Below are 17,449 nucleotides of genomic sequence, written 5' to 3' on the forward strand. Positions count from 1 at the left end.
ATTTTCATACATGGAACACACATCTCCTCTGCTAAGAGTGCAAACATTCAACCGCAATCCCAAGGAATTGTGCACAAATTCAATTATGAGATTTACCAAGAAAATGTATTATTTAGTATTTGTCTGTTCGCAGCTCGAAAGTTTTGCCGTTTTTCAAACTGTTGAGCTTCTCGGCAAAAGTTGGCCAATGCCAATGCATATATGTATCTATGTTGTATATGTATATGGAACTGGTCAAGGCAAAAAGCCCTGAAATGCAAGTGGCATGCACCACGAAATGGCCAGCTCATTGGGGACATGTTGCAGCATTGTCCTTGCAATTGGAATTGTACTTGCACAATGTGGCCGTCGCGTCGCCGGTTGACGGTCAAAAACTTGTCGCTTTCCACTTGGCAACTGGCCCAAAAGTGTTGCCAATTGGGACTTTGCTGTGCTTGGGAGGTCAGCCATGCAGAAGGCACTTGAACCCGGCCGGCCGGGCTGTTGGATAGTTTTCCGCGACACCGCTGACAGCTCGCAAATTACTTTTGGGGCTCGCTTTCTAATTTGCAAAATGAATTTCAGTTACGTGGTGGCGCGGTACGGGGCGGGGCGAGGCGATGCGGTTTGGGGCGTTGTAGAAAAGCCTTTTTAACCTCCATCTATTTTGTCTATTGATTTTTGTGTTGCTTTTGTATTTTATTCAGCGACCTACAAAGGGCTGCCTCCGGCAATTTTGGAAGCAGCAGCTAAGGCGATTGCATAGTCAGCTTGTTGAATGCCACACCCAACGTCAGCCCCAGCTCTAGCCCGAAAATCGGCTAAGGGACATCAGTGCAATTTGTGGGGCACTCCTGTAGGCTAGTTATCTTAGCTTTTATATGCCATGAATTTTGCATAATACTCCAAGGGTTTTTATATTCTATGAATTTAATATAGTCAACGGGGTTTCCTGTAGTTACGTTGCTCTGAACTGAACTCGACCTTGGCGCAGTGATTCGCAATAAATTTTTGACAACGCCTGATTTACTTGGAGGGAAATATGTGTGTTGAGAGCAGACTGAAAATTCATAGTTGTTAATATAATAATATATAATACCCTAAATACATTGAAATAGGCTTTCTAGAGTATAATCGTTTTATTGAAATGTATGTAGCAGGCATACGAATCTTGATCAGGATTAATCCGATATAGTTCAGTCTGTGGGCTAGAGGACATAGAAGACGTAATTCCCAAAGTTTAAAGTTTATTTAAAATAATTCATTACTTTTTCAGTTTGAGTAGAGTTGCATGAAGCATTTCTTTTGATGTAAATATATGAATTCTTTATATTTAAAATAACACAATTCAGTTGTTACTGAAGTGATGAAATGTTTTCTTAATATATATTTTTTATTTTGCTGGCAGATTTACTCTTTGATTGTTAAGATGGTAATTTAAATACAAAAGACTTTTTGTTTATCAGTCGAATTATTTTTAACTTGATATCAAATTGACCTTATATCAAATATTCGTAGGTTCGTCTAATTTTAGATGCGATGACAAGAATATGCATGTGTAAGGGAAAATATGAAAAAGATATCATATATATTAATAGAAATAATACCAATGGGAGAATGTAAAAATGCCAAAAATATATTTTGTAATCAGGGTATAAATTTGAGCTGAGCTACCTCACAATATATATGTATGTGTATGTATTGCATGTGTCGCCCACGTTACGGGCACTCGTAAAAAGATCACTTAAGGCTCTGGCCACAAAAGGTATAAATGATGGCCTAACAACCGTTGCCACGAGCCTTTGAATTTATCCTTGAGCATTACGCAGTTGAATTGCCTGCATTGTCATTTGTAGCTGCTTCTGACAGGAATTAAGTCATTTGTCCTTGTGCGCCAGAGATAAGCACAAATGAAAGAACGAGAAAGCGTAAGCGGAGGCGCAACGACAATATGACGCACAGGTGGACGAACAAGGGTGGCTGTCGGCTGTGGTGCTGCTGCCTCTCCTGTGCTGGGATTGTAGTCCATTCGGGCTACACATACTTATATAGTATATACATGTATATATATATGTGTGCATATTTGTATATATCTTCATCGTTGAGTGTTTAATGGCAAAATGCGTAAATTATGTCGAGCGTTGCTAGGGCGCATTATTGTTCACAGCTGTCATCAGCCTCCTGCCCGCCCCAGCTGGCCCATTTCCCCTCCCGTTGCGGCTCCCGACTCTCATCTAATGGCAATGTCCGCTGCTGTTGCTGCCGTTGCTGCTGCTACAGCATCAGCTTTGGCGCTGAGTTGTTGGCCAAGGTCAAAGTAGTAGCAGTACTTTTTGTGTGCCACTTCTTCTTTTTTTTTTTTTGTATTTTTTGATACCCTGCACACATTGAAATGTATATAGGCAGAGTGCATCTGTATATTATCCAAGACTTAGAATAATATAATTGCATTATCAATTATTCCATTTTATATATTCACTGAGATTTCAATTGTAAACATAATTCGAGGACTACACCAACTTGAGATACCTTCTAATATTCGTGATTTTAAGATATGTATTTGTATCTTATTTATAGTAATGCATATAATAGTAATAAATACATATCGCTTCAGGCTGCAACCTTTATCTTGCCTTAAATGTCTTCAACTGCTATGTACAGGGTATGAGCAGTCGTGCATGCAAGCTCGTACTTTTTAGATGCGTTGTTTATCTGTTGGTTGCCTGCCAAAGCCACAACCATGGAACGTTCAACCACAAAGAGGAACAGCATCAGTTATGTATACACATACTACATATACAATATTGTATATATATGTATAACATATAGATACATGCAATATTTATATATATACACAAACATTAAATCAATGTCGTTCGTCGCTTTTCAATACGATTTTCATTATGTATACGCCGCGTGTTGCGGCGCGTGGGCACCCATAAGTGTGGCATCTGCTGCGGCGTGTGATTCAGGTGTGGCAATTCGCCCCAAACCATATTGGCCGCTAATGATTGCCACTCGAATGTTTGGAAGCAACACTTTGTCTGCCGTTCGCCTGCTTACTTTGAGCAACAGCCCAACCAAATTGCAGAGCTTCATATACATATGTGTGTATGTGTGCTTTAAGATGCGTCGATGGGAAATTTTATATTTTTTCGTGGAAATTTAAGAATTATTACTGAGAATTACCAAGAACTACGGTAAATAAATATTGCATAGAGTATACAGTTGAAGCATATTCCTTTCGCCTCGTTCATGGTCAATAATTTGCAAAATTTGTGCGAAAAGTAAAAGTTTACGGAATTTTATATACATGATTGAAACTTTATTTACATTCAGTTCTGGAAACTTTTTGCATATTTTGTAAGAAAAATGCTTCAATAGACACGCTGCATTTGTGGCCTACATAAAAACTCAATTTAAAAATTCCCTGTAAAATTTATATGTACATAAAAGTTATTAAAAGTGTGAGATGGGTCAAGCTAGATATACATAAATACAATAACAAATTCCAATTAAAGATGAAAACGAAATAATTGCAGTACAGTTGTTGTTCTTCTTTTGCTCAATGCATCCGTGCACAGCTCCAGCAGCTGCTCCATTTAGCAGTGGAATCTTGCTGCTGTTATTGTTGTCTGATCGCCCCACACGCCACTTGCTGGAGATAACAGAAGTATGTACATATATACATACATATGCATGTACATATGTATGCGTTTTGTAGACAAGGAGTACGACTCTGTTCCTGGTTAAGATGCTTGTTTTATAATCACTTGCGCTTCTAATCAGCTAACTGTTTGTTTACTGCTGTTAAAAGTAACACTTATCCACTCAAAGAGATACACAGGCACACACATACACACACACACACGCGCGCCTTGATCTTAGGGCCTCCAACATTTTTGTTGTCCATTTTCGATTCACACGTTTCCGTCGCTCGGGCACGCGATGGGCGGCTGTCGTTGCCGGCCGGTAAACGCTCGATTCGAATTGTGTGTAAATGATAACGGCAGCAAAACATGCTAGAAAATAAATAAATAGTAAAACAGAAAGCAAAACGGCGGGGGCAAACAAACGCGCCGATCGACGAATTACATGCAGACATAATAAGCAATAGGCAGATGACGGGACAATGACAACGGCAGAAATCTAATCAGACTTTTTCTTTCGTGCACGCCGAAAGCCCAAGCTTAAATGGTGAGCGAACGAGCGAGCGAGATGGGGATAGAAAGTGCGCTAACGAGAGTTTTGAAGTTTCTATAAATACATACATGCACATGCATATAAATATGCGTGTGTTTATGTATGTATGTCTGCTCATCGATGAGTATTTCTTCAATTAACTGAATCGATGCGTAAAAATAACTTTAATAACCGTTTGCCATGCCCCCGCACGACTCGAGAGCTTTCGTACGAATACATACATACAGACATATGTATGACGTATAATAACGCATGCAGTAGTGTGACCTGCTCGAGGGTAGTTTGATCAGTATTGATAGCTCTTGGTATGTCTTATTTACATTTGAAAGTTTTTTCATTATTTTTGTGTATATTTAGTATTTTTTTCTTGTACTTGGTTAGTTAGAAAAGGTATAAACATTTTGAATATAGATAAATTTAGATACATATATGTATGTATTCGTACGTATTCACCCATTAATCATATATGTATATATCTATAGAGCTTATAACAGTTGGATCGACCCTCGCATATACCTAGGCGTTCGGCCGACAATTTCTCGCAATGATTTCAAACAATTTCCCCCAGTGCGCGGCCAGCTCATCGTCCATCGCTCATTGCCCACTATTCGCTGTCCGCTGTCCGCTGCCCGCTACCCCTCCCACCTCTGTGTCTGTGCATAGGTGAGAAAGTGGCGCGCTCTTTGCAGTTAACGCTGTTGCTCTGCTCTGTCTCAGTCGCTGTCGCTGTCGTTGTCTGTGCTCTGCTCTGCTCGGCGGCCTCTGCTGGCGTCGCAGCAAGCACTGTGTGTAAAGAGTCGGCACAGCGCACATTCATTAAGCTGGCAACCGTGTGGCGAAGCACACGTCGTAAGGAAAAGCTTTCAGTTCAATCGACGCGAAGTGAGATGAACCGATAACTCGAGGCTGATATTTTGTGATTAATTTATTTACGTAGACGTCAGAAGCAGCGGCAAAACAAAAGCAAAGCGCGCGCGTGTTTTTTTCCCTCTTTACTTTCTGCTGCACTTTCCGATGAAGTACGCAGTACGCGTTTAAGTAAAAACGAAAAAGAATCTGAAAGAAATTAAAAGACAAAGCTAAAAGAATTATTAAGTAAACTTCATAAACGGCGGGCCTCAATAAACAACGCAAAAAGAAGCTGGCAGTTGCGGCGTCACGTCTGACGAATGTTTAACCAGACACAACTGTCGAAGGCTTAGACAACAATATACATATGTATATACATACATACATACATATATAGAATCATTTAAATATATTGAAAGTAAGAAATGTGCTAGCATTATAACAAACGGTCTATATTATACATCTGGTTATTCAATATCTTCTGACAGATCGCGTTGCAGAATACTCAGACGAGGACGAGGAAGGCGAATTCAGTTCAGGTGAATTCAACGACGAGTCCAACGAGCTGGCCATCACCGGCTACGACCAGAAGCGTGACTATAATCCGGCCAAGCATGATATGCGCAAGTATCGCAATAAGCTGCAAAGATCGGGCATTGAGGATATCGCAATAGTTGGCCATCATCCGCATCAGCACCATCCCGTGGACAGTGACAGCGAGTTCGAAATGAAGGACAAGAGCTCATCCCGTGCCAAGTTCAGTCGGGTGAGTCACAACATATCCAATATAAATAGCGCACATAGATATATGACACATGCATATATAAATATGTGTGCGTATATCGTGTAAGCCTTAACAGGTGTGCCCTAATTTGTCCACCCACCTATATATTTAAAATAATTGTTTTGCCCGTTTGACATGGCCACAGTCAAGGGCACTTTCTCTAAAGCGACCGATTTCTGTTCATTATGCAGTAAACAAATAACAACTTTACTTATCTTTAATAAACAAAAAATTAAATCGAAGAAAAAATAACCACTTTAGATTACACACCTTTGCCATAAGGTCTTTAATTAGATTAAAATCATTTGATAAGTTCCTTGCTTGAGTAACTTGCTTAAAAGTTTATAAGTATTAAATATTAGAGAAATTTTCCCCTAGCAACAATATTATATTCACGATATTTATAACTGAATGTGTGGTGACATATATTAAATATATTTCATCAGGATAAAGGTCATGCTTATAACAGAAAAATAATATATAATACTTATATTTATTCAAAAAGTTAGACTTTGTCTAGCTTTATCAGAGCAAACATGGATCAGCTAAAGTATTTTTATCAGAACAAAAGTCTGATATATAATAGAAAAATAATATTATAATAATAATAAATTATAGTTATAAATATCTGTAAAACATTAAACTTTGCCTAGTTTTATGAAATTAGGCATGGGTCATTTATAACTAATGTGTGGCGAATATATATATTTATATATTATATATCTATATATTGTTATAAAGTTAATTTGTATTTTTTTGGTGCACAGCTTTGCTTCTTCTATTCTTTTTTTTTTTTTTTTTTTTTTTATTATGATCGCTCATTTCGCATGGCTGCAATTATCAAAGGCTTTGGTCTGTGACAAGTTGCCAGCCGTAGCACTTGCTCTATATTAGCCACAATATAAATATATATATATATATATACATACAGAAATACATATTATTTTATTCATTTGCAGCTATTGTTGTTGTGGTTGCCTCGATGTTGTTTTCGAAATTTTAAACAGATGACGCAATAATCGGGGCAACAGCATGCAATTATTTCCGTAAAGCAAACACATTTTCGGCATTCTCTCTGCCCAGAGTCCCCCCACTCGCTGCACTTGTGGCTAAGACATTGCATAGCTCTAGATAGGTACTATGTTTAGGTGCAACTAAGGCATGGCTAGGAATTTGCTATCGAATCTGTTGACAATTGTCGTGTCTGGCCTTGAATTCATTCGCACAAGCCACCAGACTATTTCAGTGCCAGCAACTGAATCGGCCCAAGAATCGTAATACGTTGTTATGCCATTTGGGGTCGCTTAATGCGATTGCCAAACCACGCTGCTACTGCTACTGCTACTGCTACTGCTGCTGATGATGATGATGTCTCCCCATCAGCTGGGGGCCTAACAAGATTTCACTGACGTCTCCAACGCCTTGATTTATGCAATGAATTTCCAATCGCTGCTGCTTCAAATGTCATTAACCAGAAATAGCTGCAAGTGCAGCCGTAGCTTATTGCCAGACTGACTGCATGTAAATTGGATGGCATGAATCAATCTGTGAATGCACTGCGACATGCAAATCGAAAATCAAAGTACAAATATGAATGCTCGACTCTGATATATCCTAGAAAGTTAGTTAATAATAATAATAAATAAAGTCACTAACTTGTTAGCTAAGTTAGACAATATGCTTAGACAAGCATATTTGAGTTATTTTGTCAACTAATTTAAAAGTCTTGGTCTTTACCTAAGCAATTAGGAAATCAACTTAAAATGGTCAATAACAAAGAAACCTTTTTCAACGTATTGTAAGACATACAAATATATTATCATATATTATGTATATAAAATATCATAAATATAATCACACCCCTTAACGTTTGAGTTCTAACTGATATCTGATAAGAAATTTGAAGCTAAATATGTCAACTGATAAATGACCAATAAAATAATTTTTACATTTTGTTACTATACATGCCATATGTACATATTATAAAGCATATTATTTTATATTATTTACTAAGAAGTATATTTATATTTTAGCTTGTGTACAATAGGTAGCCAACAAATTGTGGCTAATCTCAGAGATAACTAAATGCAAATCTTCAGTGCTTCTGATAAGATTAGAAAAAAACGGACGCAGCTGGGGTTCTTGTTGAATGGGGATCAGTGGAACATGCCAATAGCACCGGCATTGGGGCTTGGGTATAATTAGAAAATCAATTTCATATTTTTAATGCGGAAGCAACCCCAGAAGCAACAATATTTAGTGTAGGGGGACACAATTCTTAAGAACTTAAGAGCTCTTATAAATATTTAAGAAACAAGCTAATATAGGGGCCAATTATGAGCTGCAGGCGAACGACTGAAAAAAGTAGCTGACTTATATGATAGGAGCGGAGGAGAAGGTGTTTGAGCAGGAAAAGGGAGAGGCATCGTAGGTGCTCCTCTCGACTACTAGTTGCCGGCACAAAATGACATGTTCGACTGTTACGCCCCTTTTGTGAGCTGGCTACCTGAACAGGTGTAATATTAGACTGCGTCATTTGTTTTCATTGCTGTCAGTATAAACATTGTTGTTGTTGTTGTTGTTGTTGCGCTGCACGTTATTAATGTGTTGGCTTTTATTGCCAGGATCATTTAAATGTCTGTCGTAGATAAAACGATGCTTAATGACTGAGAGAGGGATAGAGAGAGGCGGTAAAGATAGCAATTAAAAAGCTTCTTTTTTGTTTTATTTAAGCAGCACAGCTGCATAAAACTGCTTCACGCATCTTCCTTCAGTTTTGATTTTAACGATCTGTAAGAGCCTAAAGTTTTTATGGCATTAACCCCTAAAGCATTAATATTTAAATTACGACAGGAAAAACTAGTTAACGACTGTGTAGTATAAATAGCCAGCAGATAAAAATAAAAAGAGGTATTAATACATGCCTATAAATAAATATATAAATATATATATATGTGTATTATATATATACATATATATATGTAAATATGTTCATGTTATATTTATTATATTATATATTTATATGTACCTCTAGCTATAGTCCTCATTTGCAGTTTTACTTTAAGCTTCGTAGATATATATACATAACATCTCCCACACTGATAAGAGGATTATTGAAGGAAATTGTTTTTTATATATTTAACTCATTTAAAATAGCTCAGACGGGTATCATGCTTTAAGGCCAACGTATGTAACAGCCAGAAGAAGGTGTGCTAGTAATGCACTCCAGTCTGTGCTCAGTTTCTCCAGCAGGAGTTGGATAACCCTTAGTAATGAGTGCGAGATGCGCAACTCTATGCATTCACAGTTATTCAATCAAATATTTGCTATGCTAGGACGGCTGCAGGCAGTTAGAGCGCAGTCGCTACATAAAATGCGCAGTTGGGAACTTTACGTGTGTGTGCGTATGTGTGAGTGCAAGTATATTTAGTCAATTCACTATTATTAGGATATATCACACTTGTGTTTACGTACCAAAATTTACCAAGCAATTAGTTTAATTGAATATTTGACTAACTGTAATCAAATTTAACTTGTTTCTTCCTTTTTTCAGACAATTTCACTGCAGCAACGCAATTTTAAACAGAAAATTGTCGCACTGTTGAAGCGCTTCAAGGCCAGCGGGGAGCTGGAGGATGAGGCACATAGTGGCACTGCTGCATTGCGTGGGGAGCGCGACTTGGACGCCCTCTTTCAGGAGCTGGAGTCGTTGTCCTGCTGCGAGGGCGATGATTCCGGGCCGGACATGGACAGCATATCGATTGGATCTACGCCGAAGCCATCGCTGCGTCCGTTCTTCACCAACTCGCGCATCATGCTGCACGACAGTCTCTCGGGCAATGGCAGCGGCGCCCCAGGCAGCGGCGTTGGCGGTGTAATGGGTAAGTGCTGATAAACATCAAATAGTAATTCATGTTGGTTGTGTTCGTTGTTGCTATCGTTGTTGCATTTTCACGGGAGCATTGCTCCAGTAATTTCAAAGTAATTGACGAGTTGTCTAATCTTAATATTTTTATTGCTCTCTATGGTAACATTTTAAGTACTGACACTAGCGCAAAATAACTCCTATTTCCGTTTGAGATTGCGAACCGAAAAAGTGTCTTCTGCCGAAAAGCAAGCAATACTTTTTTTGCACGCCCACCAGCAATCGAAAGTTGATATAGAGGGTATATTACATCAGATCAAGTGGAAGAATAAAGCATGTCCGATAGCTTCATTTCAGTATCAACAGCTGGTTCAATATAGAGTTGATTAATAGGAATACAGAATGCATTGATAATACACATTAAAAATTATACAAATCTTTTGCATTTCCCTCAAATATTAAAATTGCAAGGTATCATCGCTTCGAATAGCTCAATATTTTGTCCGCTTTCGGTCAAGGCAACGTTTGGTGCGAAAATAAACAGGAGCACGTTTTATACCCACACACACAGACACCGATACTCACACACACCGATACTCACACAATTGCAAGGTCACATAGAAACAGAAAGAGAGAGCGAGAGAGAGATTGAACTTCGTCAGATGGACTCTTACTTGCAGTCAATGCAGTGGACCATTTGTCCAACTGTGACGGCTATAGCATATTGTACATACATATGTAAATACAAATAGATAAATAAATACCAATACACAGAAAGCAGAGAGGCCTGAAAATGAAAAGGGAGCGTAATTGGAGGCAATGCAATACAATTACAATTACAGTTACAATTAATTTTGATTCGTTATAGTTTTGCCTTATTTTTAATTAACAATTTAAGTACTGACACTTATTCGATTGGAAAGCTTAATTGTTTCCCATATTTATATTTAATACACAAACAAAGAAAAACCAAAACATTTTGCATGGCTTGTACAAATTTCTTTTGCAGGAAACTCTGAGCGCCGATCATCGGATAAGAGCGACCAATTGACCAATTCATCTTACAATATTGAATATAACAAAAACCAAAAAAGCATTCATTTAACAAACAATAATAATTCGGCTACAACACCAGGTCTGTGTAAACTGCAGCAAAACAAAAGAGCAAATCAAATTACAAAATAATTATGCAAATCCACACTTAATACCCTCTAACTGTATAACACGAATAATTTAAACCCCTATGGCTCCCCCATGCTCCCGACTTCCGACCCCCCATCCGCAGCTACAAAAATATACAAAACATACCCACATTTCCTGCACACATACATTCAAAACTCACCAATCCAATCCAATCAGAATCAAGTACAAGGCACGTTTGATATATGAGTTGACTGACTGACTGACAGACTACATACATATGTATGTGTGGTAGTGACCATATCCAATGTGAACTGTACTTGCGCAAGCAAACGAACACATTAAAAACTTTTGATTTGTTATGTTTATTTTTAAAATTGAAATCCTTGGCCTGCCGCCCCATTACGCACGCCCTTACTCACTCACACACCCACACAAGCACACGCACACAAAACTTAATTCACACGCGAGCACACACACACACACAGAGGCAGGCTTACGAATAAAATCGCACTTGAATGTGCAGTGTGACCGTGCATCGGCTGCTGTTATTTGCATGAATGGGAAGTGCTGTAAATGTTGTGACGTCACAAAAATGCAAATGGGCCGTGGTAATGTTCAAGAAATTAAATTAGAGTTCATGCTGTCCTATCAAAATTATGACACGAAAAAAAAAATACATAAGCTATGCATGCTCGAGCGCTTTTAGCCCAACAAAAAGAAACAGAACATCAATTAATTCATGCGTTTGTTTATTTTTAGCAAAAAATGCTTTTGTTTTTGTTTTTTTGTTGTTTTCAATTAATAAACACACTAAAAATACATTAAACGCACCCTTAATCACATCGTCTATGCTACTGGCCATTTGCCACCTCTCTTTTAGCCTTTTCATTGCATGTCGAGTCTTGTCCCCCAATTGAGATTAATTGCGACATTGCTAAGAATACTCAAGTGGAGCACGCTATACAAGTAAAAATAAATATACAGTCCAAAGGTGTTTAACCAGCATACACTTTATGTATGCACATACATACATATACACTTATGTACATGTGATAGCACAAATACGTACGCCTTGGGCTAGGGGTAGTAAAAAGTCATACCTGTGTATATTTACGAACGCCGCATTTATTATTTATTTACCAATTTAACGTCGTCACATACGCACTAGAGCACCTTGGAATGAACTTCATATGTATATCCCGATAGTCCGCTGTGCAGGGGTGGATCGGAGGGGAGTGGGTGGGAACGTCTGTTGACATTCCCAGTTACAGCCTGCATGCATAGTAATAGCTTTTCTTTTTTGATAAATCGAGTTTTAGTGCACCTTACCTAGCGCAATAAATCCTCAATTCCCCCTATCTGGCCTGCGAATCGAATATCGATTTCAATCTAACTTTAATTCAACTTTTCTTTACTTCCTACACAGATCGCGCTGGCAACGATAGTTCCGGCAACGAGGGCAATGCCGGCTACACCGATGGCCAGAACTCTGATCCCCAGAACAGTCCACCCAGGGACAAGGATTACATGCGCCAGCAACAGTATCAGCAGCTGACACCAGTCAGCTCCGTCACGGGCAACATGAACAGCATCAGCCCGGCGCAGGCACAGACGGAGAAGCGTTCGCGGCTCTTTCGCACATCAAGCAATACGATGGCTCTGGGTAGTGCCAGTAACGCGAGCATTGGGAACAACAGCAATGCGGTGGTCAAGCGGAAGCACACTCTCAGCCTGAGCGCCGAGCCGCGCTCCGCACTGGAGGCTTGCCTGTCGCCCACAAATGTGGAGCCGCGCAAACTGTTGCTGGATCAGCTGAGCCGCGTGTTTGCCGGCGATGATAATGTCATACCCGAGGTGGTGACCATCATTAGTCCGCCCGAGGCTCTGGGCGGCAGCACGCTGCTGGCTAAGCTCGTCACATTGTTTGCCAATTCCTTTAAGCCGGCATTTGTGCCACAGAACACGGCCGAGGTCAAGGCTGTGCTCCAGGCGCTTATGGCCAAGATCCAAAAGTAGTAAGTGAACATCCGTTAATAGTTTTGAGCTGCAACCATTTAACATCTCTCTCTCTCTCTTCCACCTAATCCAACCAGTTGCAACTCGAACGCCAAGCCACCGCACACAGTAAAGGTGCTGCTGATTGGCGGCGACTGGCTGCAGGGCGCGACACTGCGGCATTACGTTGAACTGCTGGGCGTACGTCCACCCGACTGGCTGAATCACTTACGGTTCTATCTGGTGCCCATTGGCGGCGGCAGCAGCAACGGCAGCGTGGCTCGTCATCTGAGCCAAATGGATCAGGCTTACGCCGCGATGTTCGGTTCCGAGAACTGGGCGCAGCTGTGCGAGCGTGCGGCAGCCACAGCGGCCGCAGTCAGTGCGGTGACCACAGTCAATGCCACAGCGCTGACGGCCAATCTGGCTGATGCGGGCTCCGTGGCCAAGTCGGACATAGCGGAGCTGGTGCAGCGTATACAACGCTATCTGCATGCGGCGGGGCCGTGCACACAGATTCCGATTGCGGAGGCCATGGTCAACTATAAGGACGAGGACTCGTGTCAAATCTTTGTGCCCTTTGTCAGCGTAAGTACAACGAGGATAATTCAAGTGTTTCATCCACATTTAAACATTTTCGTTTTGGCTGCAGGACGTACGTATTGGCTACCTGGATACGCAGGCTTCGCTGGACTTGGAGGAGAACGTCACGTCCAATATGACTGGCAGCGGCGGTAGCGGCAACTCCACGAACGCTTCTAGCAACCCCATACCCATTGGTAATCAGAGCAACACGAGTATGCACGGCGGTATATCGGGCTCGCCGCCGCAGTCGCAGCAGCCACAGCAAGGGGGCCAGGGCATGGGGCGCATATCACCACCGCTGCAGACGCCGCCAGCGTCGGGCATGACGCATCGCGAGCGAGGTGCCAATGAGGCGCTGATAACGCCCTCGCAATCACAGACTTTGAGTGGAGCGCTGTCCGCACCGGAAGCCGTCGAGCTGCAAGTGGACTTTTGGCCGATGGTGCGGCATGGCGAGGTGCATGCCAAGGAGTCAAAGAGCGGCATGTCGCGCGGCAGTGATGCGGGCGGCGGAAAGAGTAGCATTAAAAGTACGTTTAGGAGTCTGCAGGTGTGGCGCCTGCCGCAGAATGCACAGCAAATGGGTGATATGTCCAATGGACTGACTGTTAGTTTCGCCACCAAGGAGAAGAAGCAGAAGCAAAGTAAGTGGCCCAAAAGATAAACCATATTAATTTCTAATACACTCAACAATTATTCAATCTACAGTTATGCGATTGGGCAAGAAAAAGGACAAGGAGCGTGATCTCGAGAAGGAGCAGTGCGTCGAGGGTGTCGCACGTCTAATATGCTCACCGAAGCAGTCACATCCCGTGCCGCTGCGTGGTAAGTGTTGCCTTTCGCTAATGAGACTTATAATGTTTATAATGATTTTGTTTCTCACAGTTTATATTGACGGCACCGAGTGGACTGGCGTCAAATTCTTCCAGTTATCGTCACAGTGGCAGACTCATGTAAAGAACTTTCCCATTGCCCTTATCGGCTGTACGCCCATGTCGTGTGCAGAATAAACCTAGTCAAACAAATACCCAATGCCCATTCTCATGCAGACTCGCTCGAACGCGAACAGACACATGCAAACATACAGAGAGCAAGGGAGCCGTACGGATGGACGGCAATTAATATTATTTACTAAGAAGAATGATAATTTATTTTATAGTTAATATTTGTAAATTTTTAGTTAATAAACTACGTATAGCTTCTAATGTTCTTTTAAGTCTACAAAACGCAAACTTTGTGAATTTATCAAAAACCTCTCGACTTATGACACAAGCATCACACATCAATATTCAATAACTAAAGAATTATAATACATAATACAGAAATTATAGAATCCAAACGTTTAACACTTGATCAAATTAACACGTATCAAATATCCTGTACAAGTAAACCTTATCTATGTAGTTGCAGTTGCAAGAAATCAATTTCTCAAATCAAGTTTGTTAACCAGGTCTATTGAACAGTTGACCAAGTGGTTTCGTTTGCAAACAGTTTTTAGATAAGCTTGTTCTTTAATCTAAACAGGTGCTAAACAAGAGTCAGGAGCATTGCCAGAAGAAGGGCTCTAGACTAGGCCACATGATCTCAAGCACTCTCTGCTCTTAACACAGCAACAGCGGATTGTAGTATATATACTCTGGCATTATCCAAACTAAACTAAAGAAAACAAAACTATCGTAAATATATAAATGATATTCAGCATACTCTAACTACAACTGCTTAGCAATGTGAATGCATATTTAACCAACCCGTCGTCTATATACTATCTAAATTCAGACATTATCTGTATGTGCAACTAAATATCTACTTATACAATACTTATATATATATATATATATATATATACCTTTATATATATATACCTATCTAATCAGCATATTCTAGCATATGTACTACTCTTATTGTTGTGATTTTTCAAAAATTCATAGTGCGAACAGCCGATGCAAAGATTGTACAAGTTAATATATGTAAGCAATTATATGCGTACACTATATAGAAAAGATATGTAATGAATCTGTTTCAAAAACAATGTACTAATGGGGTGCGAACGTTGATCAATTTAATATGAATGTCGAAAGCGTTGCGAATGAGTGCGAAATAACGTAAAATTAATTCAAGTTTAAGATGTGTAATTTATAATTGTATTATTAAATATATATATATATATATATATATATATACATATATATAAAATTTAAAGACAGATCGAAAACAGTTTTATTTGTCAAAGACGCGGGATCATTGCAATTGCAGCATCAACGCACTTGAACCACTTGATATGGCAGATTGGTGACCACAATGGAACGTTTCCTAAGGCCTTGGTCACCGTCAATGCCGCCAGGTGGCAGGAGAAATGTGAGGTCTTCGTGGCCCTTGGGCTGCGCAAATTCCACAAGATTGGCATTGCTTTCGCTTAAGGCCGCCAAAGACCAAACAGCCAAGTTTCGTGTCTTGCCATGGCGTGCCACCACGTAGAACTGTAAAAGGTAAACATTATTAATTTGCATATTTAATTTAATTCAATAATATCTCACCTTATCCAGGTCATCAATCAAATAGCCCACAATAAGTGCCCAGTGAGCGCGATGGCCAGATCTCTGGCAAGGCGCATGATTGACATCGGCATCATAGCTGAATATTCAAGATTTATGTCTAGAATTAAGGTTAACCAAAGTTTCGTACAAATTCTCTTAATTGATACACATAATCGGTAGCACTTTATTTCAAGCAATATTAATACAATTTGAAAAATGCAGCATCTATCCCTTCCACTCCCACTCATCATCTACCCCACTCGCATAGGAGGCGAGACCAGTATAACGCCGTCCCCTCGCACAAATAGCATGGGAATGGTGCGTTTTGTGGTCTTGTACACCTCTTCGTACGTTTCTTCATCGATTTCAACGGTGGTTACTGTTTCCTCAGCATCGCCTAGGACCATATTCAAGTGCTGGTCGAACGCGTGTAATCGTCCTCTCAATTCCCGCTCATTACGCATTTTTACGTACACTTTCTCATCCAAGCTGAGGCGAATTAGGTCTAGCGGCTCTTTGACCGGCAAAATTACCTGGCTGAGCTGCAAGTATACAAGTTAGCCCGCTAATGCTTTAGTTGCTGTACTTAGGTACCTGTTCCTCTTCAGTTGCCATTTAAACAATTAAAATCAATAGGTTCACAATAAATTAGTAAATTATAAAAATATCGTGGAAAAACGTAAATCGTTTTCTTGTTTCCTTTTTATGTACTAAATAATACCGAAAGTTAGTATATTCTGAGTAGCACCACACGCGCTACCAGTGCTGCCCATAAACATACTGAACCAATTGCTAGAGAAAATATTTTTTGAAAAGGATACGGAACCAGTAAACACGCTCCAGAGCATAGTTGCTGCTTGATCTGGTCACAATCTAAAAAGCCTTCATGAAAATGGCATGTCAATGGATTGCTTACATGCTTCTGCACCAATTCGTATAAATATTGCGCACTGAACATTTCGCCATTTATTGTGTATTTTTGCGCACTGGCATCTGCAAGCAATTCTGCAGCCGTTGGCTGTCCATTAAGCAACATACTTAGCGCTGTCAATCCACAGGTGGGTCCTATCTGCCAATTGCACAGTTAAGAAAAGAATCTACACATTGTGCATATCGGGATTGCTAACTTGTAGGATGCTGTCGATGGGAGTATATTGGCATCTCTTGGGCTGTGCGTACTGACAGACTCGACTAAGAAAACAGCCCTTCTGTAGTTCAGGGTAGTTCAATGCCCAGCTGCACTCATCGTTGGTTAATCGCGGTGCAGGAACTTTATCTTTTTCTAAAGCTGTACGGAAACTGCTCAAGGTAGCTTGTAAAGGTGGTGGGGGCGGCGGCAGAGGTGGAACAGACGCGGATTCAGACATTTTGAGCTAAAATTTAGCGACGAGACTACTGCGCGGAGTTAAGAAACTTACAATAACAAATTAACAGCTGATTTCAGGCGACTGGCAGCACTGTTCTTAAAAAATGATCTGCCAACTTGTCTAAAAACCAAATGTCAAGCGCTTC

General features: G+C 40.3%; 3 protein-coding genes across 8 annotated transcripts in view; 1 reads left to right on the plus strand and 2 right to left on the minus strand.

The window, feature by feature from the left end:
- LOC6572653 (phosphofurin acidic cluster sorting protein 2) overlaps positions 1–14,608 on the plus strand; it is a 39,697-nt gene extending 25,089 nt beyond the window's left edge. For 2 of the 5 annotated variants that reach the window (XM_015166550.3, XM_001998723.4), the window contains 8 exons: positions 5,520–5,797; positions 9,369–9,696; positions 10,690–10,815; positions 12,250–12,838; positions 12,917–13,406; positions 13,471–14,047; positions 14,112–14,228; positions 14,289–14,608. In XM_015166550.3, the coding sequence (XP_015022036.1) occupies positions 5,520–5,797; positions 9,369–9,696; positions 10,690–10,815; positions 12,250–12,838; positions 12,917–13,406; positions 13,471–14,047; positions 14,112–14,228; positions 14,289–14,413 (2,630 nt within the window). In that variant the 3' untranslated portion in view covers positions 14,414–14,608. Of the gene's footprint in view, positions 1–5,016; positions 5,450–5,519; positions 5,798–9,368; positions 9,697–10,689; positions 10,816–10,871; positions 11,432–12,249; positions 12,839–12,916; positions 13,407–13,470; positions 14,048–14,111; positions 14,229–14,288 lie in introns of those variants that run through there. The other 3 variants (XM_015166551.3, XM_032733427.2, XM_044007458.1) reach the window with 3 other exon arrangements.
- An 829-nt stretch (positions 14,609–15,437) lies between these two features.
- LOC6572652 (UPF0692 protein CG33108) lies at positions 15,438–17,365 on the minus strand. 2 transcript variants are annotated; one of them, XM_001998722.4, is made up of 4 exons: positions 17,065–17,365; positions 16,759–17,006; positions 15,938–16,034; positions 15,438–15,880 (listed from the first exon to the last, which is right to left on the minus strand). In XM_001998722.4, exons 1-4 carry the CDS (start codon positions 17,302–17,304, stop codon positions 15,659–15,661), a joined length of 807 nt encoding a protein of 268 aa, XP_001998758.1. In that variant the 5' UTR covers positions 17,305–17,365; the 3' UTR covers positions 15,438–15,658. The 2 variants fall into 2 exon arrangements, with proteins under 2 accessions (XP_001998758.1, XP_015022032.1); XM_015166546.3 differs by having other exon boundaries at positions 16,759–17,002; positions 17,065–17,192.
- LOC26528648 (U6 snRNA-associated Sm-like protein LSm3) lies at positions 16,089–16,659 on the minus strand. Its single transcript, XM_015166547.3, has 2 exons — positions 16,532–16,659; positions 16,089–16,479 (listed from the first exon to the last, which is right to left on the minus strand). Exons 1-2 carry the CDS (start codon positions 16,550–16,552, stop codon positions 16,189–16,191), a joined length of 312 nt encoding a protein of 103 aa, XP_015022033.1. The 5' UTR covers positions 16,553–16,659; the 3' UTR covers positions 16,089–16,188.
- Positions 17,366–17,449: the final 84 nt, after the last annotated feature.

Source organism: Drosophila mojavensis, unplaced genomic scaffold (assembly GCF_018153725.1).
Source record: "Drosophila mojavensis isolate 15081-1352.22 unplaced genomic scaffold, ASM1815372v1 contig_16, whole genome shotgun sequence".
NCBI lineage: Eukaryota > Metazoa > Arthropoda > Insecta > Diptera > Drosophilidae > Drosophila > Drosophila mojavensis.